We start from the raw sequence: 26,653 nt of genomic DNA on the forward strand, positions 1-26,653 counted from the left end.
AGGTAGAATAGCAAAGTGTTTACAAATCGTGGGCTTTCCCAACTGAATATGTAATTGGTACATCTCCCTCGTTCTGGTAAAATCCTGCCCTCAGGGAGCTGTATTTGATTCCGGTGTAACGATAATCCGTTTCATAAAGACGATGGGAGCTTGACAGACCGGGACGGAGAGCAGTGCTGGATTAGGAAATGAGAAACTGAGCGCTTAGGCCAACTGGCAAATGCTGTTTGAATGCCTGCAGCTGCTGATTCTCTAGGCATTTCTAATCCCTTTTGTAAAACTTTCTTTTAAATTTCTGTTCAGAGGATAAAATAAAAGTGGCTGACGAGCTGATGTGGTGCCTGTTGTAAAATCTGGGTCAGATAATGAATAGAGCAGAGCACTGTCAGTTGGAGGGGACCCACAGCCACCACCGAGGCCCATGGCCCGAGCTCTTCAGGCCGCCCAACGGGCACCGTCCCAGCGCCTCGTGAGCGCTGACGGGCCTGGGGCACCCCCCACCTCCCTGCAAAGCCTGGCCAGTGTTTGAGCACCCTCCCCACAAAGAAATGCTTCCACACGTCCCGTCTGAATCTGCCCCCGCACAGCTTTGAACTGTTCCCGCCTGTCCTGTCTCTGGACCCTCGGGAGAAGAGCTGAGCAACACGTTCAGTTAATTCCTGAAAAGTAAAATGAAGTCCAGAAGGAGCGTAGCAGCAGTGACGTCGCGCTTCCTCCAGCCATGGGTGTTACATACGCGTAGGGATCGAACTAGGGCTTCAGGAGGCAGTTTGTAGTGTGCGTAATCGCTTTCTCTTCTTCGCTCCGTTTCAAATCCTGCCTGCGTTGTAACTCCTAAACTGCTAACTCGTGCGTCTGGAGTGTCTGGCACTGAACCCTGGTGTGCTCTCTTCATTTAACCCATCCGAAGGTCACCGTGCTCTAGGCAAAACATGTTGGGTTTTCTGGCAGGTGTTTGCAGACCAGAGCCCTCTAGAGCATGGGATTGCTAATCCCACCTGGCAGACAGAAGGAACAGTCACTGTCACTCCCAGAGGAGAAGTGGGAATGTATGAAGTATATTCTGTAAAACCTTGTGAAAGCCTTCAGCCTCTTAAAACTAAGATGAGTTTAAAAGGTGGGAGTGGGAAGAGGTTTTTTTCCGTGCCTTACAGTGAGTATGGCCTGGATTTTGTTCTAAATTCCTCCTTACGTAACATCAGTGGGGATACACCTGAGGAGATGCTTCTGGGCCGCAGCGCAGTGAGGACAGGGGACTGTAAAGTGCTCGTCGGTCAATCTGCCTGCGCGGGGAGGAGCTTTAAGAGGAACAGCTCCCAGCTCCAGCGCACAGCCCTGAGCGCAGCAGGCGTTACAGGCGAGGGAGTAGGGGTGAAGTTATCACTGGGGTTTTGATGCTCCTTTGCACGGGGTGAGTGTTGCTGTTCGCCATCACAGACGTTAAGAGAAGACGCTGTATCGCGTAACCCGCTGAGCTCATTTAACTTGATAAGCTACATGGAGTTTACTTACAGGAATCCATAATACATACTCCTGTCTGGCAAAAGAAGTGAAGCCTTTGTGATGGGAATCATATTCTGAAGCACCAGCTGTGAGATCTCATGGCAGAATATTACAAAAATCCGAGCATTGTGATTAAAAATTGGCAAGCCAACAGTTTAGGAGTTAATGGATTTGTATGGGTGGGGTCACTGCAAACCAGCGTTTGGGTTTATCCCACTAACAGATAAAAGAACCAAGACAGGGAATTTGTGACACTCTCCAATGCCAATGAAAATTGTAGGTTTAATCCCTGCTCGCTGTATTAAAATCTCACGCTGTTTGCAAGTGTCAACAAAACACAGAGAAGTTGAACAGTTACTTTCTGGCTGGTTTACACCCACCTGCTGGAATTCCCCTTCAGCTGTTCTGTGGTGGCAGCTTAAAAACAAACAGAACTTTTGTCAGGTACCTTACTTCGACCTCTGTGCCCCAAGCTAGAGGGGACCAGCCCCACTGCAAAGGCTTTTACGCAGCCAGTACTGGGGTTTTCATGGGGTGCGCTCGCCATCAACCTGCTTTGCCGGCCTGCTGTCGGGACGCGTAGGGAACTGACTGTGCCCTTGTCTGTCCGCCCACCAGAGCCACAGACGGACCAGACCTACAGAGATGACAGTGACGCTGCAACTTTCAAGCAAACCCTCCCAGATCTCACCCCTGATGAGCCTTCAGAAGCACTCAGCTTCCCTCCCTTAGGAAAGGAGGAAGGGAGATGTGATGAAGATGTGCCCAAAAGCCCAACGGAATCACCTGCAGTGGAAAACAAGGAACCCCAGTCTCCACCCGCTGAAGAGGCAGTGACGCCAACGGCTGAGGAGGGGACGGCAGCTGAGGCAGGTAGCGACGAGTCTCCGGGGAAGTCCCCATCGAAAAAGAAAAAGAAGTTTCGCACTCCTTCCTTCCTGAAGAAGAGCAAAAAGAAGAGTGACTCCTAAAGGCCAAACACACTGCAGAAACACTGTCATATTTTACCATTCATTAACCACTAGAATGTACCAGATCGTACCGAGTGTTTTGTCTTCTTACGTAAAGGAATGCAGCAAGTAATCCCACCAGCCCCCCAAGTCATGGCTTGATTGTTTAAGGTTATAACCAGAAACCGATGTCCAGAAAGGTGCTAATCCTGTGTTTCCAGCAGCTGCCACAGATCTGATCCCTAATTTGTGACCACGTGTAAGTGACTTCCACGTGGAAGGCACTCACTCACCATTTTTAAGGTAAAGCCCGCACTGCTCTACAAAAGCCTAAGCAAAGATTGCGCAATTAAGAATAAACCACGCGTCGCTTCCCACAAGAGGGGTTCTTTTCCCAGATCCTGCTCCAAGTCACAGTATTCTTCTGGAATACTGACTTGTAGAGAGGATGCTTTTGCCCTGGTGTGTTCGAGGGGGGGTGTATTCCTCGACTGACAGCTCAGCTGCTGCAAGCTTGCAATTACCGATCCTGTTTCAGTCAAGCTTTGAGGCTATCCAGTCCTTCCTCTTTCTCCCCTCCCACTCTGGTGACAGAATGAAGGTGTTTTCCCTTCATTTCGTAACTGGCTCTGGGAATCACCTGTGGTGTCTGGGTCTGAAATCACTGTGGTGTGTTCTGCTCGTGTGCGTTCAAAGAGCCCGACCAACCTTTTTTCCCTGGAGCAAACCCTTTAAGGGAGATCAGTCTTTGGCTGGCCTCCTCCAGAGTCAGTCATGTGGTAGTTTGGCCCTTAGGAAAGGCTAAACAGTAACTGCATCAAGCAGAGGGGGTGTGAAGTACGGGCAGTTGTATTTTGGGCCTCAGCACAGGGTTTTTTCACCCTCTCAAAAATCCCGTGGGGGCACATACGAACCCGTTGCATACAAACCCTGTCTGCGGCCTTTTGAGTTTGTTCCTTCCCGTGATCAAAATGTAAGTGCATTAGGCTGAATATTTAACCTTTTTTTTTTTAATACTAATTATTTTCAGTTACAAAAACTGGCATTTCTTTCTGTTGTTGTTGTTGTTGCCAGCAGTGAAGTACACACATCCCCACTAACCCTAAAGGTGTATGGTCACGGGTTGCTATAAATGTTTGTTTAATATGTAGCATGGTAAAGAAAATCACTCTCACCACTGAATTCGCTGTTCCCCGGCTGTTGCCATGCTTCCGTCGATCCCGAATCCCAAAAGCAGTTTAAGGTCAGGTAGGTGAAGCTCGCAGGAATTCCCCGTGCGTAGTCACCCAGCCAGAAGTGGGGAAGGCCAGTAGCCCTTCCTGGTTTCCTGGTGCTGGCAGCAGCAGCCGCCGACTCCCCGCCTCGTGTGGGAGAGGGAGACGTGGCCCCACAGTAGGTGGCTGTAAGAAAGCAGAATACGGCTGTAACCCTTAAGGACAACATTAACCATTGCAGTGGGAAAACTAACGCCTTCCGTTCCTGCAGCAGCAAGGGGGAGGCGGGTTGAGCGGCCGGACGCAGCTGAGCTGGGGGCTGGTGTCAGAGGAGAATGGGAGCAGTGAGGGAGAGAGGTCTCCGGGTAGCAGTTGATACCGGGAGAAAGGTAAGGTCACCGGCGGTGGGACGGGTGGGAGAGAGGCAGGAGAGCGCTGCAGGAGCGACCCCTGACAGCGGCAGCGAGTCAGGGCTGCATGGCACGAACGGCTTCAGCTTGTACTTTAACCTTGTCTGTCCTCTGCACACTAGGAAGCATACAGTACTTACTTTGCTAAACCGTGTTTTATTGCAGGGTCGTAAATCAATGACTAATGGCTCTATGTTTCGGTTCTTTATGGAGTCCCTCCGTTTATCTTGACCACATATGCAATGACTCTTAATTTCTAATTTTGTAGTTTGTTCTTTTAATTCTTTGTATTACAATATGAAACGTAGTCATGTGTGGTATGGTTACACACTTTGGGGCAGAATAAAGCCCTGTATTTTTCTTTCTTTCTTGTATCATTAAGTTCTACTCACAAATAAAACTCTTTAAAAAAAGAAACAGGTCTGTTGCTGCCCTGCTTAAGTCTTGTGCAGTTTCCTGCAGCTGCAGCCAGTTGCATTCAGTTGGCTCCACTTCCTTCTCACGCGTGATGTGTTGATTAATGACTGATTTAATGTGTTAGCAGAACCCACTCAAACTGGCTACAGGTAGGGCCTCCTTCCCCGAGCATCCAAGCAGTGCCCAGCTCCCTCCAGGAGGCTCTTGGCACCACAGCTGGAGTTTAGGTCTTGGCTTGGCTGAAGAGCCACGCTGGGGTGGGATGGGTGTAACATCTTCACTGCCATCACCTGAGGAGGGGAGTGTAGGACGTAACAGTTTATTTGTAATGCAAATGGCACAGTGCTTGGTCATCACAAAACATCACCGTACCAGAAATACAGAACACCCCTCAACATTTAACTGCACAGTATAGAGCCCATCTGTGCCGAAGTACCGGTTTTTGGGTTTGATTGTCACGTTTTAAGGCAGTTGATGGCACTTGTACTGGGTCTGTCCGTGGAGGTCTCATGACCACGGTACAGGAAGTCCCCCTGAGAGCAGACTCGTGGGTTGGTTCTCTGCCAGCCCAGCCGAAGCAGCCCTCTGCGGAGGCGAAGAGAGAGGAGTTCGGCAGCACTTGATGGTGAAGCGGTGCCACGGTGCTGTCATACCAGTCTCAGCTGATGATCCCAGTGCTCGACTCTGTTTTTGTGGTGGGATTTTTCTACTGGCAAAACAAGCCACGCTGGCTGGGGGCTGTCTGCAGCGTAACTGCTTGTGGGGGTCGTAAGAAACTGCAGTGTGGTGGTGCTGCAAACAGTTGTCACACTGTCCCCTTCCAGAGGATCAAAATCCTCCTCTTCCCGTTTGGTCAGCAGTCAGGTCTGGCAGAGGGCCATGGAGCCGGTGACAGTTCTGTGGTCACTTCCTACTCCTCCTTCCTCTGCTGTTTCATAGAGCCAAGTAAAAGGAGGGGGATGAGGAACAAAGCTCCGCAGGCGGTGAAGCAAACCTCTGCCCCTGCCAGCCAGTAAACTGCAAAGGAAACAAAGTGCCTCGTCAGTACAGGCTTGTCCTTGCACCCATGCCACGGGCCTTCAGAGCTGCTGCCAGGGGAGAGCACGGACCTACACCTTCGTCTGCTGCACAGCCTTGCTGGCACACAAGTTACGCAGAGGAGGGAGCTAACAGGAGTGCTGGTTCTCCTCCAAGGAAACTGCATGTGAAAGTGGTTGTTTTAAATAGGGTTTTTTCATTCCTGCCAGCAGGGAAGTAGGGAGGTTCCTATTCACACATTCAGCTTTGGCTAAAGGCAACTGCTGAATGCTCTGCCCCCAGCACCCCCTCCCCAGCTGCTCTGGGCCTGTCTGCACAGCTCTCAAAGGGTGGTATCGGTCTCCAGGTGTGTAACACCAGTGACTCCAAGACCCAGCAACCCCGTTCTGGCTTTGCTCAAGCCACACAAGGTCCAAGCTCCAGCTCCGAGTTGCTGCCTGGCTGCTTCCCCCACAGTCCCTTTACCCTGTAAGGGCCTGCTTAAGTGCTGCGCTTCCCCTTCCCACTTTCCTGCTGGGCCGTGGGGGCCAAGTGACAATAGCTGTTGGCAAAGGCAGGAAGGAACAGGAGGCTGCACTCACCTGTAGCTGACAGGATCGGTCCCAGGGCTCTGGCGAGGGCGCCCAGGCTCCTCAGGATCCCCATGACGCGTCCCTTCTGGCTGGCAGAGCCTGTGCAAGCAGAGAGCACTCACTCAGCACGGAGGTTCAGGGCAGGGAAAGCGGGCAGGGTACTGCTGTAGCTCTTGGAGCCTTGTTCTGTTGGACCCATTGCCCACATGCATCCCCCCCTCTTCGATTTCATACTCGCCCCCCAAGGGGCACTCCCTTCCCCTCCACCCCCATAAGCACGGCTGTTTCACTGCGAAAACTCGGGCTGGGCCGAGTGCTTGTCCGGGGACAGCGTGTAACACACCCTGTCCTTACCCACACACCGCCACCAGCAACGCTTTACGCTGTGCAACAGGCTTGCTGGGGGGGCACGGGGGCGTAATAAATACAGAGGCACGGCCGCAAGTTAAATAAGAGCAACATAAAAGTGACGCTGACGAGCAAAGCCCCACCGCTCCGCCTCGGCAAGCGCTGCAGGGCTGGCAGACAAGGGAACCGATGGCAAAGACTGAACGGTGTCACCCACAGAGGGCAACGCAGCTACAACCGCTTTGCAAGGCTACATAGTGCCTGGTGCCACAAACACGGAAGGGTTTAGAGGGTTCCTTCTTTTCCAAGGAATCGGAAGAAATTATTTCAACTGCTGTCAGCGACAGCTGGTGTCTGAGAGACCCCAGGCCAGTCAGGGCTCAGCGCTGCTTGTGGTCTCTGCCCACGATATTAATTCTTTGCCCACCGGTCCCCTCCTTCTAATCACACCTAGAAGTAAGGGTGCTTGGAACTGCCCCAGCGCATCAGAACAAGCGACATGACGTGGTACTGTGTGTGATACTGATGGTCACTCTGTTGCTGTGTGTTAAACTACCCACTGCGCAGTGCTGACTGTTTTCAGAAACAGGCACAAGTCTGTTTTGGGTTTTCCTCTGCTCTCTTAAGGGATTCTACATTTCCCAGGATACCATCTTCCCATCTCCAGCATTCCCGCTTCACTTCCCGCTGTGAGGGACGTTCACAGGCTGCAGGGCTGAAGGCCACAGTACCTCCAGCGTAACACAGCGGGTTTTGCCTCCTCCTCAGCAAGGCACAGTGGGACAAGAGGGTAACTCCAGGCACTGCTCCTGGCTGTACTGAAAAGGGCAGGATGCATTCCCATGGAGCCTGTCATTCATCACTAATCGTGAGGTCCATTCAGCATTCGAGCCAAGTCCATACAAAGGCCAGTTATGTGGCCAAGGGCTGCCACTTGCAGCGGGAAAGACACTCACCGTAGCCTGACACCACTGCTGACAAACACGGGATAACAATGGCCGCAGCTGGAAAAAAATCCAGAGAGAGAGAGAGACTGTCAGTGAACAGCAGAGAGCTCACAGCCATGATGAGAGCAACAGTGAAAAACACGAGGCCCAAACTGGTCACGACTGCAGAGAAACGCGCGGAGCTCTGGGGCGCTGCACTGACCACCCATCATCAGGTTTAATCTGGTTCAGCAACAAAAACACCCTCTCAAAGCCAACCTGCACGAGGAGCCCAGAGCCACCAGCACTCTGAGCAGATGTTTCACATCATTCCTTGAGCCCGCAGGGAAGGGGCGGACAGGTCAGATCCGCTCGCTGGTAGTTTTCCAAATCGCTGTGGTTTTGTCAGGTGGAGCAGGGAAAGGGAGTCGCTCCTATTTCAGCTGGACAGTCAGGTGGCTGCACACAGAATCACGCTGCCCCATGCAGTGTCTTAGCATACTCGTGGAGCAATGAGGCAGCTACGTTCTGCCTTGGGAAATAGGACAGCCAAGTCCAACAAGAGGAGGTTACAACATTTTTGGACACCAAAGCCAAGAGCTGTTCAGCAATCACTGCCCTCTTACTGAAACAGGGGTCTTTTCTGCCAAAAAAGAAGTGCTTTAAGCATACAAAGCAGAATCTCTTCTGGGAAGGAAAGGACAATTGGAGAGCAGGAACAATAGATGTGCTGCCTGGACTGCAGCACCCTAACTCCTGGGGCAGAGGGAGGAAAGAGAGGGAAAAAGAGTCCCATCCAGAGGCATTTCTAGCTGGCCTAACTGGGGAAGAGGTGGGGTCTTCTGCCCAGGAATGGAGCCTAGGTAGATGGGCTCCTAACTCAGAAGCACAGTTAGACAGACTGAGTACCTCCTCTCACCCTCCTCACCACCTGGGCTTTGAAAACCAAATTAATCTGTAGGTAAGATGTAGATTTTGAAACCTGCCAAACACACAGCTGTCCCTAGACAAGCGAACTACTAAACAAACAGATGCATTTTGTGGCTTACAGTTTAGTCAAATCAAACTGTATCATGCAAAACAGAAGTTTCCTACTTTCATCATTAGTCAAATTTGAAACTTCTTAACATTAGTTAGCATCACTGGGAATATCATAGAATCACAGGATGGTTTGGGTTGGAAGGGACCTTAAAAGATCATCTAGTTCTAACCCCCCTGCCATGGGCAGGGACACCTACCTGCCCATTACCCCTTGTCCTGTCACTACAGACCCTTGTAAAAAGTTCCCCCCCAGCTTCCTTGTAGCCCCTTCAGGTACTGGAAGGCGCAGTAAGGTCTCCCCGGAGCCTCCTCTTCTCCCGGCTGAACAAGCCCAACTCTCTCAGCCTGTCCCCAGAGCAGAGGGGCTCCAGCCCCCTGAGCATCTCCGTGGCCTCCGCTGGACTCGCTCCAACCAGTCTATATCCTTCTGATGTTGAGGGCTCCACAGCTGGATGCAGCACTCCAGGTGGGATCTCACCAGAGCAGAGTACAGGGGCAGAATCCCCTCCCTCGACCTGCTGGCCACACTTCTCTGGATACAGCCCAGGATACAGTTGGCTTTCTGGGCTGCCAGCACACACTGCCGGCTCATGTTCAGCTTTTCATCCACTATCTTTTTGTCCAATATCTGAAACCTCTTTCCACACAGGCACTGCAGTAGATGAATCCAACTTCATAATTGTTTCCCTGAGTAACAGCTGCAATTGGCAGAGCATTATCTATGTAAACACTTAAACATCTTTGAAAACCATCTGCACTTACCATAAACAAGAGGTGGAGGTTTGCCGCCTGCCTGAGCTAGCAGCTCGCAATGCAAGAGCGCAGCGCAGCGTGCAGGCAGCACAGCCCCGTGCCACCACGTTCAGGGCAACGAATTACCCCCTCCCCTCGCTCAGGCCGAACGCACACACCAGCTCTCAGCTTCACAGCGTGCCACCCTCGTCAGCCTGTTGCCCAAGAAGTAACGCAGCCCCCACAGACAAACAAAGACGTGGCGTCTCCCTCCTTTTCCGGAGCTCTTAAGTGAATACTTTGCTTCTAGGTCTGATGAGAGGGGGAATAAACCACCCTCGAGAGCTCCCCAGTGAGACAGGACAACAGGAGCACTGGGGATGCTTCCAAATATCACCATGGCAACTTCCTGTGATACAAACAGCATCAGGAAAAAACAACCCCAGACACTATTCCTTCCATATTTTATAAACAGAAATATCAACTTTCTACTGCTTAGAGTTTGAAATTCCAAGTGCATCCTTTTTATAATGGGGTGAAAAAATGCATGAAGAAAAATGATTTGTGCTTAGCTTTCAGTGCATTTTGAATAGCTCACCAAAAGAGTACAACAGGAGTCCGACACTCAGCATGGTCACATTTGTAGCCCATCCAATTAACAAGAAAGCTGGAATCAACAACATAATTGCCTGCAAAAGGAATGAGTCACACAGTTACACTGAAGCCCTGTTTGTTAAAGCCTAATTCGAGGTGTCCTGCTAGTTCTCTTCCGCTCACAGGCCTAGTAGGAAGCAGAAAGCCCTTTCTTCCCAAGCAGGCACTTCAAATTCACCTGGATGGCCACACATCTGCGCAATTTCCTTTTCTGTTCCCCCTGTCCCATGGCTGCAGACAAATGAGGGTGGGAGCCCCCTGCAACCCAGGCCCACACCTGATGAACAGCTGATGAAGAGGAAGATTCTACTTCCCCCTACCCACCAGTGGAACATACTCTAGGGAAAGCCTGTGAAGCACGGAGATGGCCAGACTGATGATGTCCCTCAAACTATTTGCCAGAGAGAGAGTCAGAGATCAGCTCTGAAGAAGCTTTAGCAGTTTCGGTGCCTGCACTGCAAGAGAAATCACCAAAAGAAAGCATGATCTTCACAGTGTTGAAGATCACCTTGCTTGCATGGACACTGTTCTCATTCCCTACTGCAGTTATACATGAAGAATTCAAAGCTTCAGTAACATCATAGCTGATGCAGTAAGAAATGGCTGTAGTGTTGCAAAGTTTAGTTAACTTACAGATGCCAAACAACCAGGGTCCTGAGAAGTCATTCAGCTGGATTACCGAGACAACAGTTTTTTTGGATTTGACCAGTACAGTTTTAACCCCAACTACCTTTCATGGCCCTTTAGATTAAAAATCAACCCATAAGACTTGTGAGAGAAAAGAAAAGAAAAAAAGCTTTTTTTTTTACCCTTTTTACAGCTCTGATTTCATTTCCTGGCTTGATTCGTCGAGCATAGCCTCCCTGGATCACAGCCATTGTTATTCCAATAAAGAAAAACATCTTGCCCTGCTGCATGCTAGGAGGGAGGCAAAAACACGGATTACAGAGTCACGGACAGAGCATTCCACCCTGGGATTCACAGGTTCCAGTGCATACCCTTTCCTGAGCCAGAGAGAAAATGCTTTTTGGTGCTGGCACGAGCACTCTCTAGACTGTTGTGCCTCGGGTGGCCCAGAAAGAGTCAACACATTAATTACCCTGCGCCATACGCAGAGGAGGTGTTGGCTTGCAAGGAACAAGCCTTTAGCTTTCTCACAGCCCCTGCCACCACTCGTGCAGGGTTTGATTAACGTCACCAAGGCACAACACTGAACTACGTGGATACTCCCAGCCCTGTAAAAGGCTTGCTTGTCACACAGCCTGTAGCGTCGGCATAAAGCTGTCTCTCTCACACCATGGCTATCGATCCTGACAGGACTGTGCCGGAGCAAGCCGAATACACTAGCAAACCTTCCCTTGACACACACACACGAGTTAAGCCACAAACTGTAATGAAAGATAGACAGGGAAAGATGAGACAAACCCCTGAGAATTACTCAAAGGGAAGGACAGACATAAGGAATCATCAAGCTGCAAGATCATGTTCCTGGCTGGAAATCTTCCTATGAGCTGGCAGGGAAAGTATTTCAAGCTGAGCTGCTGTTAGTAGATTCTGTTCTCTCTCTTCTCTAGTGTTTGACTAGAGGAAATCAAACTCTGATGTAACGACTGTACACCACAGGCAATGCAGAACTCTGACGAGCAAATATGATCACACAGCTATCCCTCCATCCTTTGTTTTTTTTCGAGCTTCAAGATTTGTCCTGATACTGAAGAACTGTGCTGGGCTAGAAGAACAAAGGTTTTATTACAATCAGTACAGCTAGCCCAGCTACACGTATTTCAGGAGCTTAATTTAAGTCTCATGCACTGATTTTCTCTAGTTATTAGAGACTGCAGATTCAATGAGCATTTCCTTTCGAGATGAACAGCGTGTCGGCGTTTTCATAAATTCTTCCCCCAAAGCCATCACTGAACACAGTGGTTGCTTTCTGAGTGTTTTTACTAACCTCATAGAGCTTCTCTTGGAAATAAATAAAGAGAACTTAAATGAAGATTTTGGAAAATATCCTGGACAAAATATACAACATTGTCCTTCCAAGTGTGCTATACCGGCTGAACTTGAATCTTTGGTTAGTGAGAAAACTCAGTGTGTACTCCAAGCCGGAAAACAGGAAGAGGTACAGGAAATAAGCCAGGCCCAATATTTTGAGATTCTGAAGATCTAAACAAACAAAAAACCAAACAAACACCGGGGGGGGTGGGGGGGGGGAGGAAATACGGTGGTGGTTTTCAGGCACAGCTTGAGAGTGTAACAGCAACAGCAGAGCAACTTTTATCAACTGCACAAGGAAAAGTTCTTGCCTCAGATGCTCATTTTAAATACCCATACAAGACATGCCACTTCTGCTCACCACCTCCCTTCTTAGGAGAGGAGAAGAACCCAAAAGACTAATTTCTCTCTGGGTCCCCCTGCTCTGAGGTTCCAGCTTCTCTGCCTCACACTGACACCCCCACCTCTACTGGGATTTATCTTTCTTTTTAATCAATACCTGCATTCCCCCTCCTACCCTGATGCTGCTCTCGGGACGATACTGGCTAAAGCACAGCATCCCTCTTTCTAAGGTGCAAGTGGCCCATGACAGACTGCCTTCCTTGTTTTCCTGCCAATGCAGGGTTTAACAGGTTGTCTCCAAAGTGGCCAGTATCACCCAATTCCTGATGCAGCAGCAAGGAGGACTGAACAATAAGTTGAGGTACCTGGCAAACACTGATTTATTTTCTGTGGCTTAAATAATTTCATATAGAGAAATGGCCTGCTCAAATCCTACATTTCCAAGTTCTGAATTGAGAAATAATATTCCAGACTGAAGTTCCCTGGTTTGCAGCTTGGATAAGCAAACTCCTATCTCCCTTACTCAGGCCTTGACCTATCTTTTTAAATCACTTCTCTTACTGCAGCCTACCCCGCGCTGCAGCCAGCGCCTGAAGAAAAAACAAGTAGCAAGTCAGAAATCTTCAAAACACTCATCTCCCAAACCTTCTTTTGGGAAGAACAGGACCAGAATCCAAGGGAACTTGCAACTCCCCGTTCGTAAGTTAGTAAGGCGGGTTTTAAATGAGTGAACAGAGTGCTGCTTCTGAAATAGTCTGAGTGAAGTTTTCACTCAGAAACCACTGCCACATACAACATTAATACAAAAGCCATCCTACACTTACTCTCCTCTGAAGGGGATTCCTTTCCTCGGGTGACTGCAGAGAACCGAAATAAAGCCAAAGGACTGAGCAAGTCAACTGCTGCCTGAAAGCCAGACGTCACAGAGGAGACCTGATTGGAGAAAGAAAGAGGTTTATTTAAAAATCTGGTGTAGTAACTACTGCAAGGACTTGACAGTAACAGTCCAACGTGCTTCTACACCTCCAAATTATCTGAGATGAAACAAGGCTACTGGCACTGGGGTGTGAGTGACCCCCCGGTAACAGCCCAGACTTTCTGACCACAGAGCTGGCTCCAGCACTATAACTGGAAGGTAGAGCACTGATAGGAGCTTTCACTGAAGACACAAACCAGATTCTTCCCTGGGTTCTTAAAAAGCAGAAGAGGCTCATTCTCCACAGCCTTGAAGGTGGCTTTATTTGGTTCACTTTTTGCCTCATGTCCAGTGAGCATTTCCTGGGAAACTAATGGCACTTCTGCCTGCAAGCTCATGGGATGCTGGGGATTTGCTTGTGTGCTACAGGACTGAGAACAGTATGTGTGGTACATCAACAATGGTCTGTTTTGGTAGTGCCTGTTCCTTTAGTCAGCCAGTGACATCTCCTGGGAAGAAAAGGAAAACTGAATTTTTAGAGAGATTCCTACGAGATATTTTAGATAGATTTCTAGAGACATTCTGTCCAGGTGTGTTGTGGGGATTTTTGAAGAGGTAGATTTATTTTGTAACATTTCTGGTTCTTGTACTCTATACATCCCAGCCTAATTGTGCACCTGGTGGTGGTCTCCTGGCTCCATATCAACAGGAGCTCGGGAGATGCTTATTCTTCCATCTATGGGGAATTTGTTTCTTTTTTACTCTAAGGTATAGAAAATTAAAAGAAAAGCAAATAAGAAATAATGTCTACATAAAGGAAAAAATTCTTTTTAAAGCAGGAGAATTTAGACTGCCACTTTACATGACAGTCACAGGAAGAGATAAGACAGACTCAAGATTCCTGAATAATCACTTAGTATTTCACATCTTCAAAGCACTGCACAGACTGTATCTGATGAGCTTCCTTCTCTACCCAGATAGACAGGGAGGGAGCTATTACCCCCTTGAGGGCAGAGATTAAAGGTCAAATTATCAGCGGAACTTAATCTCAGTGCATGACCTGAGCACTCATATGGATTTAATAAAGCTGTAAACAAATCAACCTTCTGTATGGTATCAACATGACCCTGCCTTGTTTTGATAGTCAGAGCTTCTGAGTATCTGACAGCACAGCACTGCAGCCCATTAGTCTCACAACAGGAACCAGTTCAATGTACCAGGCAGGTTTTGTATAAAGGCATAAAGCTGCTGGCCCACACAGAACCAACAGGGATATTTATTTCCCTTTCCACTACATGTATTGCAGAGAGTAAACAGACACTCCCAAGAAGCTGTTTCCTCATGCTTTTAAAAGGTCTGTAAGAGGATTTCCTGAAGCTGGCTTGTAGCAATCCTCAGTTCCTGCATTTGTTGGCATGATGGTGTTTGTACCAGGGAACCTGGGAACAAGCAACTCTCTTAAAGCATGTTTGCTGGTAATAAGAACCTGTAGTTTGTACCTGTTTTGAATTATTATCTGTGGCACGGTGTCAAGCTGCTTTGTACCACCCAGGCTGATTTTAGTTTGGTCCTGAGGATATACATTATATATGTATATGTTTACAGTCTTAGGTGTTTTATGAAATATATATATGGATTCAATTTTTTAAAATATACCTGTGTGTGCACATGTAAATTTCTTTTAATTTCTCCTATCTTTGCCTTAGAAGGCGTGGTCTAGAAATGACTTCGTGCACTGATGGTTAATGAAAACGTCCTAAAACTGACACAAGTGTTTCGCCACCCCCAAATAACCAAGTATAACACGGCCAGTTTCAGTCAGTGTCACCAGCTGCATGGATGCTTCAAAGATTCAAAATCTGATCTGCAACGTCTTGCATTTAATTTCTACTCTTACTCTAAAATTGCTCAGTTTTACTTCATCGTCACCCCAAAAGTCACCTTGAATGACAGACATTTTTCACAGCGTCTTTATTTACACTGCTCAGTGCAGAGACTAAGTAATGTGTCTTGAAGGCACAGTCTGTCCAAATCAGGAATGCAGCCTGGGCCTTCCCAGCTCCAGCCTCACCCTTCAAATCAGACACTGTTCAGTATGCGCAGAGCACCTTGTTTTTCCATGAGTCTGCTAGTGATGCTGCACAGCCCTTCACATAGTCCTTACACGATTAGCTGGAGACCAGAAAAACACAGTTGGAACACCATCCCTCCAACTAGGCCGTCTTGCCCATGACTAGCTTAGCTAAAAACAATCTCAAAAGCTCTTAAAGGGGACAGATTCCACTAGAGACCTTCCTATTCCTCCCTTCTCCCAAGCAGGTCACAGCAGGAGCTGTCTTGGACACCTCATGTAAGACCAGTGTCTCTGGAGAGGTGAAAGGTACTGTTCTCTGGTTACTCTTCACTGATAAACACGTAGACCAGTTGAAAAACAGTGGAAGACGACCAAAAATTCTGTTCTCAATGGCTGAAAACTCATCCTTGTTCCTCCTGTCCTCCTCTACCTTCCCCCTTCTAGAAGTTAATTCCCACATGAACGAATATGAAATACTTGATCTGCTCTCCTGTGAAAAGAGGGCCAATAGAGAAACAAGAATATCATGAGAACACAGCACATTTCAAGGAAACAGATGTCTGATCCCACGGGCACATCCTCCCACCGGTTATCATTATCATTTCCCTTCTCTTTACAGCTTTGTCCTTCCAACACATCCACTCCTATACTCCGGGAGCACCTGTTTTGGCTCAGCCCTGTCAAGTTCCAGAAAGGCAGCCAGCATACCTGCCTTTCCCCTGTCATCCACAAGCCAAGAAAACTGCTCCCCTCCCAGCCAGAATATGGGACTAATTACTGAAGAAAAGAGTAACTCAGCCTCCTAAGTGAAATTCCAAATACTCCGGAACACATAAAAACACATGGGGCCACTGCCCAGATGCAGGCTGAAAGGAGACAGCACAAAAGTACTAACACTGAGCTGCACAAGAAGCTCCAACGGCAGACAAACAACTACCTCATCATCAATCAGACACCGGTGTATCATGTATGACTGCGACCTGACCCCGAGGGCACTAATTAGGCCGCCTCACACAATACCCTCCAGAGAGACCCAAAAAGCAAGGATAGAGTATTCATTTTCTTATCAAAATTCAGTCCCATTGGCTAACACAGACTAGCTTATCAGAAGAACTCTCAAGAGGATAGGAAAAGAAGGGGCGAGATACTCAGTCATCACACAGTCCTCGAATGCACTGAAGCCATTTATCCCTCTGCAGCAAAGGTGGAATTGTTTATAGACCACAGATTTGCTCTGCAGCACTTCCCTACGTCAGCAAGTTGCCACAACCCCAGAGCGTGCAGGTTTAACCGAGAACAGGGTTTTATCTGGATTGTTTAGAAACAGCCATACAGGAAAAGGGAACAGATGACACAGGGAAGAGCTGTTGAAAAAAAAGAAAATAGCTGTAGTGCTTGGGCAGCCTGAGCAACCAATTTCACATGGGGGACAACCTGCTGAGAAACACTCAGGGGAGGTCTAAAGTTTTGCCCTGGCAGGAGCATTGCAGACAAAAGTTTCCTGCATGGTTCTTGGTGTCCGGTGGGTTTGGCTCTCCAGAGACCAAGCACACTTCAACGGCTAAGGGCTGCTGAGAAACCAGGGATGATATGAAAGCTCCAACCCAGCTGAAGGTCTCAAATTGAGTGTTTCACCAGATACCTTGGGCTGAATTCAGTCTCTCCCATGCTACAGGAAAGGAGACTGTTCGAAGAGCCTTTAATCACATGTATCATGGACAGTGTCTGATCACACATCATCAAATAATAATGTTAATAAATATTTGGCCCCACAAATCCAGTCAGTCACTGAATTTTAGCAATGCAGATACTTTCCATCTGTGGAAGGCAGCACAGCTCAGAGGAAGCAGTCATTTGCTACTTGAGTGTTCAACATGATCAAGCAGAGACAAGATAATAGTTTAAAAATTTCTAACAAAACTGGCTGAATCAAAGAACATGCAGTCTCTGATGCACGTACTTTCATGATTAGCTGAATTTCATCCCCTGGGAGTCATTGTGATCACAGTTTAACACTCACCCTCTTTCTCCTAGGCTCCCACTAGTTTTTGAGAAGTCTAAACCTAACACACCAAACCCAGCAATTAAGCAGTCATGTCAGCCTTAAACAATTCCTCATACCACACTGGGCTAGGAGATGGGACCATAATGCAACTGTTTTGACACCATCCTGAATAACAGTATTAGATCCTAGTGCCAGGAATGAGCTAAAATTCCTGAGATACTGGCTCAGCCCCTTCTTCACTGTTTCAAGTATCTCAGCAGTTCTCAAATCCTGTTTTCACAAGAAACACAGATCTTCAGAATGACAGTTCATTTACCCGTTTTTCTTTGGGAAGTGTCTCCGGAAGTAGGAAGAAGATGAAAATTAAATCAGCCACCGCAAACATGAGTGCTAACAATGCTGAATGAAGATAGAAGACTTTTCCTTTCTCTGTCTCCATGGCTAGGTAAGCTCCCATCATAGGACCCAGGGTAAAACCAAGGGAGAAAGCAATGCCAATCATCGCCTGCAAGGATACAATGAACACAGACAGGAAGTTTTAGACACCAGTTTGTTCAGGTAGCTCAGTTCTAAACCAGTTTGGATTTCCTGGCCTTTACCTTAAAGAAATGCAACCAGATAGAGACCGTAACCACCCTGAGGATGTAGGGAGCATACCACAATGAGCGTTGTGTGAAAAAAAACATTATTTCCAAATAGCTGATTTTATTTTCTGTCTAGTCGGGAAAATGGCAGGAACAAACGGCAACATGGTTATGAGGGGAAGGGAAATAGTGCTTCTCACCTCAGGGACGGCTCAGCCAGCAGGTCTTTCAGCCATAGGATAAACTTCTGTAGTGTAAAACTGGAGAAGGCAGGACAGCACCATGGTAGGAACCCATAATGATGTCTATAGCTTTTACAATGATTTGGCAATTTCTGTGCTTAGGAATTTATGCCTTAGGCCAAACAGTCTGCAAGAACTACCTGAATTTAGTGCAGATACTGAAGAGGATGTATTAACTCGCTAGGAAACTAGTGCATAGAAAAAGAGACAGAATCTGTACACAGCGGGTGGGAGCTTGAAAGAGCACAGAACTGAGTCATCAGCTCAGTGAGAATGCTTAGGAATGAAGGAGTGCAGGATCTGGCTCCTTTTCTTTAAGAGACATTTGAAGATGTACATTTGTATATGCAGTACGTAAACATGTGACATCCCAGGATCCTCCTGCTTTCCTGAGTCTATTTAACTATATCTACAGTACCAAACGAAACAAGGCCAGGCACACTGTTGTTTCAGCCTACCCAGCTAGCAGTCTCCCAGTCATCAATTTCAGCCCATCACAATTTGGGAGTAGCTTCAGTCAGATGCTGCTCCCTTCCCAGAAAGCAAAATGAACACGCCTACTCTGCTTTGGAAAAGACAAGAGTCTAGCCATACGGATGTGAGCCATGCTGCACCAAGTGACTTGCTCTCAGGCCCTAAAAACTGGCCCTGACACATTTTATTTACTAGTGCTGTATGGCTATCCCTCTCCATAAATAAAAATATATTTTGGCTCACTGGAACTATAATAAATTGCTTGGAAAAATTCATTAGCTATGCCTGTTAAATCTGAAACTTTCCCCTCCCAAGAAGCAGTTGTCCCACACAGTGGCTTATAACAATCTGTTAAGTGAAGTTTGGGCCCCCAAGGCTTTTGTAAGATAAAAGATCTAACTGCTAATTCACAGGCAAAGTTCTGCCTGCAGCATGTTTCCCTCTGCACCACTGCCTTCTGGAAGAGGACAGGACAGCTCTTTGCACCACTAGCTGCTCAGTCAACCAAACGCCACAGCCTTTACCTGCTGAGCTCGGATCTTGAGGTCAGTGCAGCATGCAAGGAAGTCAGGAGCGTGCTGTGCTGTGCAGTGCTGCGCTACCATGGTTTGGGAAGGTGAGAAAAAATGGGGTGTCCTGTAGTTGGGTTCCAGCTACCAAAACTGGGCCATAAGACCTTTTGATTTCTAAGCTATTACAATCAGGATTACAGTTATCAGCAGAAGTAACCGTTTTAACACTTAACACAGGCAGTTTTTCCACCTCTAAGGAATCTGCGTTTCACATGTAGGTACAAGTCATTTGTAAGTAAAGTCTAAGAGCTCACCAGCAAAACGACCTGACATCTTTTCACAAGTGAGGTAGCATATAAAGTCATGTTTTCACTTGAACAATGAATACGCACCTGAGGAAGCCATTCTGAGCACCTGAAATCAATTAGAAGTTACCCAGCACACCCAAACATATACCCCACGTGTCACTCACCATGCCCTTGCTCCGTGCTTTTGGAGAGTGCAAGTCAGCAATTATAGCTGTGGAGAGGCTGACATTCCCTTTGCTTATTCCACCTACGATCCTGGAGAGAAGAAAAACGCCAAAAGTCCTAGAGGCAGCCCATAGTGCGTATGATGTTATCAAACCCACCTGCAGAAGCAAGAAAGGGTTTTTATAAAGCAGAGCAAAGTTGATCTCATTTCTGCACATTTCCCAGCTAAACATTTGATATTTTTTTTGTTTGGGTTTTTTTTTTTTTAAACAGTTAGTCCAAAAAATGTAACAAATGTCTGAAACTATTGATGCTGCACTGTGTCCTGGCCAGTGATATAAAAGAAGTAGAAATAAATCCATAAAAGCCTTATATAAATGTGAGATTACTAATAAAGTTAGAAAAGCAAGGAAAGTTCAAAAGGAGCTATATCAGTCCTGGGCACAAAAGCACTTTTGTACACCCCGCTCCACTTGTTTTCAACTTCAAGAGAATTCCGAGTTCATACTCTGAGTTAAATTACACAATCAATCATAAGCACACGTGCTTATTTAGTTCACTCTCCGCAAGCCTCCAGGACAGGGGCATTTGTATACCATCTGCAGCCAAGTTCCACCACGTCCGCACGCACTTGCACTGCGCTGCTTAATTAGAATGCCCTACTCCGATCAGACGCAGAGAAAACTTTGCAGAGAACGTTCTTCACATTCCAAGAAACACATCTTACACTGTTATAGAGCACTTCCTCATCAACAGTGCCCAGGCTCTGTGAAACAGGTCATGAAGTGATCAGCCCTCGTTAGTCCCTTGGGAACTAAAATATACAGGGATTAAGGCTAACATTTGTGAGCAGAGCATCTTAGTCATACACCCGTACAAGGGGGAAAGGGATTCTGGAAAATCCCAGCCACAGACAGGTAGTTTTGGTGCCTCGTATGTACAATTCTGGATCTGGGAAGCTCAGTTTAAGTACTTGCATTTGGAAGCATGGCCAAGTGACTTGGCAAGAAGCAGCCAACAACCGTCAGACCTAGAACTTTCCATTTCCCAATCCTCTGTGCTAACCACAAGACCACAGTGCCTTCAACTGCGTATTGAGGTGGCATGATTAAAATCAGCATGAGACACATACCACTGTCATCAAGATGACGGGTCTTCTGCCCAAACAGTCTGACACAGCACCAGTGAGGGGAGAGGAGAAGAACTGTAGGATGGAAAAGATTGAGCCAATCAGACCTAAAAAAAAAATAAATATTTATCATTAGATTTGCTGTCTTCATCTTAAATACAAAGAAAGCCAAACTGTTCCAGACCCATCACTCCATTATGTCCTTTAAAAATACAGAGTTGGATGTAAAATGACAGATATAAAGAACAGCTTTGTCTTGAAACTAAGCCTCTGTCAAATCACTGATCTGGCACTGTTATTTAACTGAGGTAGCAATACAGACAGACCAGAGTAACAGGCATGAACTGGATGATTCACTTGTTACCTCACTGGTCATAATGGAATGCTGATTCTCCAATGCTTACCCAACTGACCATAAACTTTCTGTTCTTAAAGCAGAGATAATGCAGCTTTAATAGTCACAGTTCTTTTAAAACTCTGATTGTTTGAATCTGACTCTGTCACGCTTAATTAGTTTTTCTTTCCTTCTTATCACGGAAAGAAGGACATATGCACTGCTGTTAGTGAGGCACCCTAAGAGGTAGGAGTGATTCCAACAGACTCCAATAACCTTTTGAAATCTGCCTCCAGCTCCTGTGATCTTTAATTCCTCTTTTCTCTTGCCATTTCTAGCTTCACACACTTATTAATTTTCACTGTACTCTCTACAAGCAGGCCAAAAAATGCCTTACTGTCACAGTTTTTCTGTAAAGGAAAAACTGGGTTATAGGTCTCAGATCATTCAGCTAACAAAGCTTTAAAAGACAGAGGAGAAACAGACCAGAAGTTCTGCTCCCATTGACTTTGAGGGAGACAAAATATTGATACTGAACACTTTGGTGAGAACAGCTGCTTATGACAGCTCAAAAGCCAAAAAAAAAAGGGTAAAAAAAAAATAATAGAATCATAGAATGGTTTGGGTTGGAAGGGACCCTTAAATGCCATCTAGTCCAACCCCGCTGCCATGGGCAGGGACACCTTCCACTAGACCAGGTTGCACAAAGCCCCATCCAACCCAACCCTGAATGTTTCCAGGGAAGGAGTATCTACCACCTCTCTGGGCTACCTGTGCCAGTGTTTCACCACATTCATTGTAAAAAATTTCTTCCTTGTTATCTAGTCTGAATGGTTTAAAACCATTACCCCCTGTCCTATCACTACAGGCCCTACTAAAAAGTCTATCCCCATCTTTCTTGGAAGGTCCCTTTAAATATTGAAAGGCCACATTAAGGTCTCCCCGGAGCCTTCTCTTCTCCAGGCTGAACAAGCCCAACTCTCTCAGCCTGTCCCCATAGCAAAGGTGCTCCAGCCCTCTGAGCATCTTCGTGGCCTCCTCTGCACTCCCTCCAACAGGAGCCTATGGTGAGGGCTCCACAGCTGGACACAGAACTCCAGGTGGGGTCTCGCAAGAGGGGAGTAAAGAGGGAGAATCACCTCCCTCAACCTGCTGGCCACAATCTTATAGATGGGTACAGTGGCAGATTTTGTTAATGCGAGACAAGTTTTCTTCCTCGTATTTCTAGCACGTAAAAACACCCAGACATGCCAAACACCTCATAGCCAGGGAGAAGCAAAAGCAGAGCTGTTCCACACAGGGGACTGAGCCAGGAGTGGAGTGTGGCCACAACAGTGGCAGTGCCCTCACCAGCCCCACACAATCTGGAGGGGTCGGACAGCACAGGGTGCCGCTAGTGGGGTCCATTAACAGGGCCAGGTAAGGAAAGGGTTATACATCAGGCCCATCAAGGGAATCCAATCAGGACCAACAGGAGACAGGGTCAGAGAAAGGAGTGGAAACAAGATTGCAGCATAAGTCAGTTTAGGAGATGAGACACCTGCAGTGTAGGTCCAAGGACCATCCAAGAGACAGGGCCAGAGACAGCCTCAGAGGGAAGGCCATACCCACGATACAGCTCAGGCAAGGCCAGGCCTGAGCTGAAATACAGCTCCTGAACCACTGGGCAGAAAGCATGTGGGTGAAGGCTGGTCACTGTAACTAAGTATTGGTGCCCTCGGGGCCTTGAGAAAGGCATGGGAAGTTTCTGCCCTGAACAGGGTGCAGTCTAAGCAAACATATAGAGCGCAGAATATATCCTGCAACAAGATGATCTTGCAAGTATCTTGCCAATCCTGTGCTCTTCGTTGCAGCTGAAGGCAATGAAGGAATGCAGGCCACAGGAAGACTGTAGTGGCCTTTGCTTAACACCACAAGTATAACGAGCCTTTCCACTGTAACCAGTTAAGGGGCAATCAGACAAGATGGACTGAGATAGAAGCTGACTACAACCAAGATGGCTTGTCTATCTTCCCGTGCTTCTGCAGCCTCAGTTAACTCTCCAGTGAGCTAATTCAACTCGAACTGGCAGAAAACTAATCCAGAAAAAAAGAGGGGGGAAAAAAAAAAGTCTTCTTCTGCCAGTTTACCCAATGAGATAGCTCATAAAGGAAAGCTGTCACCAAAGAGAGCAGGAGAGATGGAGTCAAATGTGACAGACACCAGGTTAATCCAGCCACGTTGTCTGCACACTCACTACTTGTGGCTGCCAGGTAATTAGTGAACATTCCCATTGTTACTCAATATAAACACTTTTCTCTCAATACTTTTCTCCTAGATACAAAACAAGGAAACGCAGCTTCCTCTCTGAGGCAGTGTCTGCTTTATTTGCATGTTCCCAGTTAGATGCTGTATTTGCTTCAAAGGGCAAGAGTCCATTGGCTTTCCCTGGGAAGAGCAGGGGGATTTCTCCTTCCCCTTTAACGCAAGTGAGCCAAGTCCAGGCATACGGCACTCCCAAGAGTACAGGACACAGCAGGTAAAAGGACAGGCAAAAAGCTGGACATGGCTGTGAGCTCCCAGCCCCGTGTTTAAACACAGTCTGAAATAGGGAGAAGGAACAAGGAGGAGGCATGCAGTCAGGCCTTTGAGGAGAGAGAGAGAACAGTGCCTGAGGGATTAAAGAAACCAGGTTCCTATGATCTGAAGCCAGTAATCTGACTGAAAAGGAGCACAGATACAACAGCATGGCTGCAAGGTCACTGCAGGAAAGAGAAAACTGTCTATAAACTTTCTAATGGCTGTTAAACCCCCAAACCCTATTTTAAATAGTAACAATATATTCACACGTATATTCTAATAAGTTTTGCCCTTTTTTTTTTTTTTTTCCATTTAAAAGCCTTTTGCTTATCTTGGGGGAGGCCTTAGCTCGCCAAAAGGAGAGGGTCTAGACATTTACAGTTAAAAATTAACAGGCACCCTCACATCTTCATACTCTGAACTTCCAATTTCCTCACAACCCTCTAGATTGCAAGGAGCCAAAAAAGCCTCCGATTTCTAACATGACACATATGCTGCAGGGTTTCCTGCAGTACTCCCACTGGAGCTCACCCACACCAGAGTGCCCTAGTGACAGCAAATGCTTCTGGACCCTCTAAGTCAGCAGCTCTCCTGCTTTTAATAGGACTAATGAGATTTAGAAGCAGTGCTGCACTATAGCTGCCCAGCGGGGAGGTGAGATTTGAACTCACAAGTTTCTAATTCCAGTGTTTCCTACTGACTGATCTCCAATCACATGTGGATCAATTGTGAAGGGAGAGTAATTGCTGTGACTGTGCAGGATCTAGAACAGCAGGCTCCTGACCCCTCAGCTGGCAGTCTGAAAATAAAGAACAGCAGGCCTGCATTTCTGTAGCAATCTGTAAAACAAATTGGGCAAGATCATAGGATAATTCAGGTTAAGAGAGACCTCTGACAGTCACCTACTCCAACCGCCTACTCTGAGTCAGCTGTGAGGTCAGACCAGACTGTTCAGGATTTCATCCAGTCAGAGCTTGACAGACTCTGGGGATGGAAACTGTGAAACCTCTCTGGGAAACCTGCTCCACTGGCCATCCTCACAGTAAAAAAGTTCCTCCTTACCTCCAGTCTGAACCTCTCCCTTCTACTTATGCCTGACACCCCTCCTTCTCCCACTGCGCACCACAGTAAAATGTCTCACTGCATTCTTGGTAACCTCCCCCAGGCACTAGAAGGGTGCTATAGCTCCAGGCTGAACAAACTCAGGCTCCCCAGACTCTGTGTCTTCCTGGCCATCTGCTGAACTTGCTGCAGTTTATAAACGTCTTTCCTGGGGTCTGAAACTGGATGCAATGTTCTAGATGTAGTCTAACAACTGCTGAGTAGAGAGGGATGATCACTTCCCTCAGTCTCCTGTCTCTGCTTCTGTTTGTACAGAAGAGGTACTGTTGGTGCTTTTGTTACCAGGGCTGGCTCCTGCTCAGCTTGCTGCTCACCGGGACCCCCAGGGCCTTTACAGCCGAGCTGCTCCCCACCAGTCAGTGCCCAGCCTGTCCCACTGCAAGGGACTACTCCTTCCCAGTGGTAGGACTTCACATTTCCCCACACTGAATTCAGAAGATTCCTGTTGGCCTGTTCCTCCTGCCTATCTAGGTATCTCCAAATGACAGAGAGGGGGCTGTCCAAGTCTTCATTGCTATCAGTGTGGTGAAAACAAAATCATGTATAGATTACTCTAAGAGACATTTTAAAAGTCTTAATCTAATAACAGGCAAGTATGCTTTCGGTATTTCTTGTCATTTTCCTCACTGTTAATCATTCCTCACATCAACACTACAAATTACCTGAAAACAGCACACTATTTTTTTTGGCTGCGTCAGCTTGTTTGTTTTAATTTTCATACCTCCAAACAAGACGCTGTTGTATTTCCGCTCTGGAGGCATCCCAACCATCACTGCAAACCAGTCCACGCCACGTTGCAATGACAAATAGAATCCATCCTGCAAAACAGACAGCTGGGAAATAGACGCAGGAAGCAGTTCCTCTGTTTTATTTTCAAAGACAGCATCAGAGCTTAGTAAATTAGAGGCAGCATCAGATGATTCCTTCCCTCCTCCTCAGGAACATGTCCTGGTTGATCAGCTGCCTAAAAATAGCTTAAACTGTGAATGCTACTAGAGAGCAGATAATTGGGTGTACGTGTTTGGGTGGGGGAATGTCTGAATTTTAACTTTTTTAAACTGTTACTTCCTAAAACCTGAACTAAGCAAAAGTGGTGTGTCTTGAATCCTTCAATTAATAAAGCAGCATGAGACACTCTATCCCTCTGCACACACACTACTTAGACTGGGAGAACCAGGGGCTTGTAGGTCCAGAAAGAAGAGGTGGTGCAAAAAAAAAAAAAAAAAAAAGGGTTCCTGATGGTTAGGGTGAGAGATAGGCTTGTAGGAAAGACAAAGGCTGCAGCTGCAGTCGGAGTGGGGTTAGAAACGGGCTGTGAGGGGGACGTGTGGGATGCAAAAGTAATTCTCCCCTGACATCATCTTTGTCTTGGCCAGTAACACCTGTGAATGGTAACTGTGAGCAGCTGCCCAGCAAAGAACCAAATCAACTTTCTGCCCTGCCTCCTGAAACCAGCAGCCAGGTCCCTGCTAAGAGCAGAAGTTGAGACCTAGTGAACATGATGCTGGGGGTGGGAGCAAGAGCAAGTGAAATACCTGAGTAAAAGCTCTTACCTCTTTGGTTCTCAGATAAACGCCAGTATGGAGATCCACAGTGGACTGTGGTTTACTGTCTCACCAGTGACATCAGTGCAAGTCACAAATACATGGGTCATTACAAGGACTAGCCCCTAAGAAATACCTGAATTTTACTCCAAATACTCATGTTAATGCAGAAGCAAGAGGGAAGTGTCTCATGCAGGTCTGCAAACAAATTCAGTCCCTGAACCATTTAAGTGTGCTAGATATTATTATTCTGCCTACAGCTACTGGGTTTGCCCAAAGGCAAGGGTTTTTTCTTCCATCCTTCCCTAAAGATCTCATACCTAACGTTTTCAGCAGGCTGACTTTCTCTTTTGCTTACCTCAGTCTGGCTGTAATAATCGAGGATGGAAGGAAACAGCGGCAAGATGAGAGCGAATCCCAACAAGTCGATGAAGAGTGCCAGGAAGACAATTGTAATAACACGACTGCAGTTCTGTTCTTGCTTCTCATTGACAGAGCTGCTGCTGGCTTCTCTCTCTCGCAGGGCCATGTTCCCAGGTGCTC

General features: G+C 47.1%; 2 protein-coding genes across 2 annotated transcripts in view; one reads left to right on the plus strand and one right to left on the minus strand.

Annotated features, from left to right (window-relative positions):
* Positions 1-2,830, plus strand: part of LOC104515531 (alpha-adducin-like) — a gene marked incomplete at its 5' end in the record, with an annotated part of 6,883 nt that extends 4,053 nt beyond the window's left edge. Inside the window, one exon of the mRNA XM_010159542.1 lies at positions 2,122-2,830. Coding sequence (XP_010157844.1) covers positions 2,122-2,474 — 353 coding nt within the window. The remainder of the gene's footprint in view (positions 1-2,121) is intronic.
* A 2,574-nt stretch (positions 2,831-5,404) lies between these two features.
* Positions 5,405-26,653, minus strand: MFSD10 (major facilitator superfamily domain containing 10). The gene is made up of 12 exons (XM_010159541.1): positions 26,469-26,653; positions 25,288-25,384; positions 20,555-20,658; positions 19,422-19,580; positions 17,454-17,642; positions 12,967-13,075; positions 11,860-11,971; positions 10,615-10,723; positions 9,750-9,840; positions 7,409-7,456; positions 6,114-6,203; positions 5,405-5,511 (listed from the first exon to the last, which is right to left on the minus strand). The coding sequence occupies exons 1-12, from the start codon at positions 26,637-26,639 to the stop codon at positions 5,405-5,407; spliced, it is 1,386 nt and encodes a 461-aa protein (XP_010157843.1). The 5' UTR covers positions 26,640-26,653.

Source organism: Eurypyga helias, unplaced genomic scaffold (assembly GCF_000690775.1).
Source record: "Eurypyga helias isolate BGI_N326 unplaced genomic scaffold, ASM69077v1 scaffold1099, whole genome shotgun sequence".
In the NCBI taxonomy this organism is placed as follows: Eukaryota; Metazoa; Chordata; class Aves; order Eurypygiformes; family Eurypygidae; genus Eurypyga; species Eurypyga helias.

Coding starts and splice junctions, on each gene's coding strand:
- MFSD10 (XM_010159541.1), bottom strand. CDS start 26,639: ATGGCCCTGCGAGAGAGAGAAGCCAGCAGCAGCTCTGTCAATGAGAAG. Junction 20,659..25,287: donor CAACAGCGTCTTGTTTGGAG/GTATGAAAATTA, acceptor TTTTTTTTTTAG/GTCTGATTGGCTCAATCTTT. Junction 11,972..12,966: donor GGAATCCCCTTCAGAGGAGA/GTAAGTGTAGGA, acceptor TTGTTTGTTTAG/ATCTTCAGAATCTCAAAATA.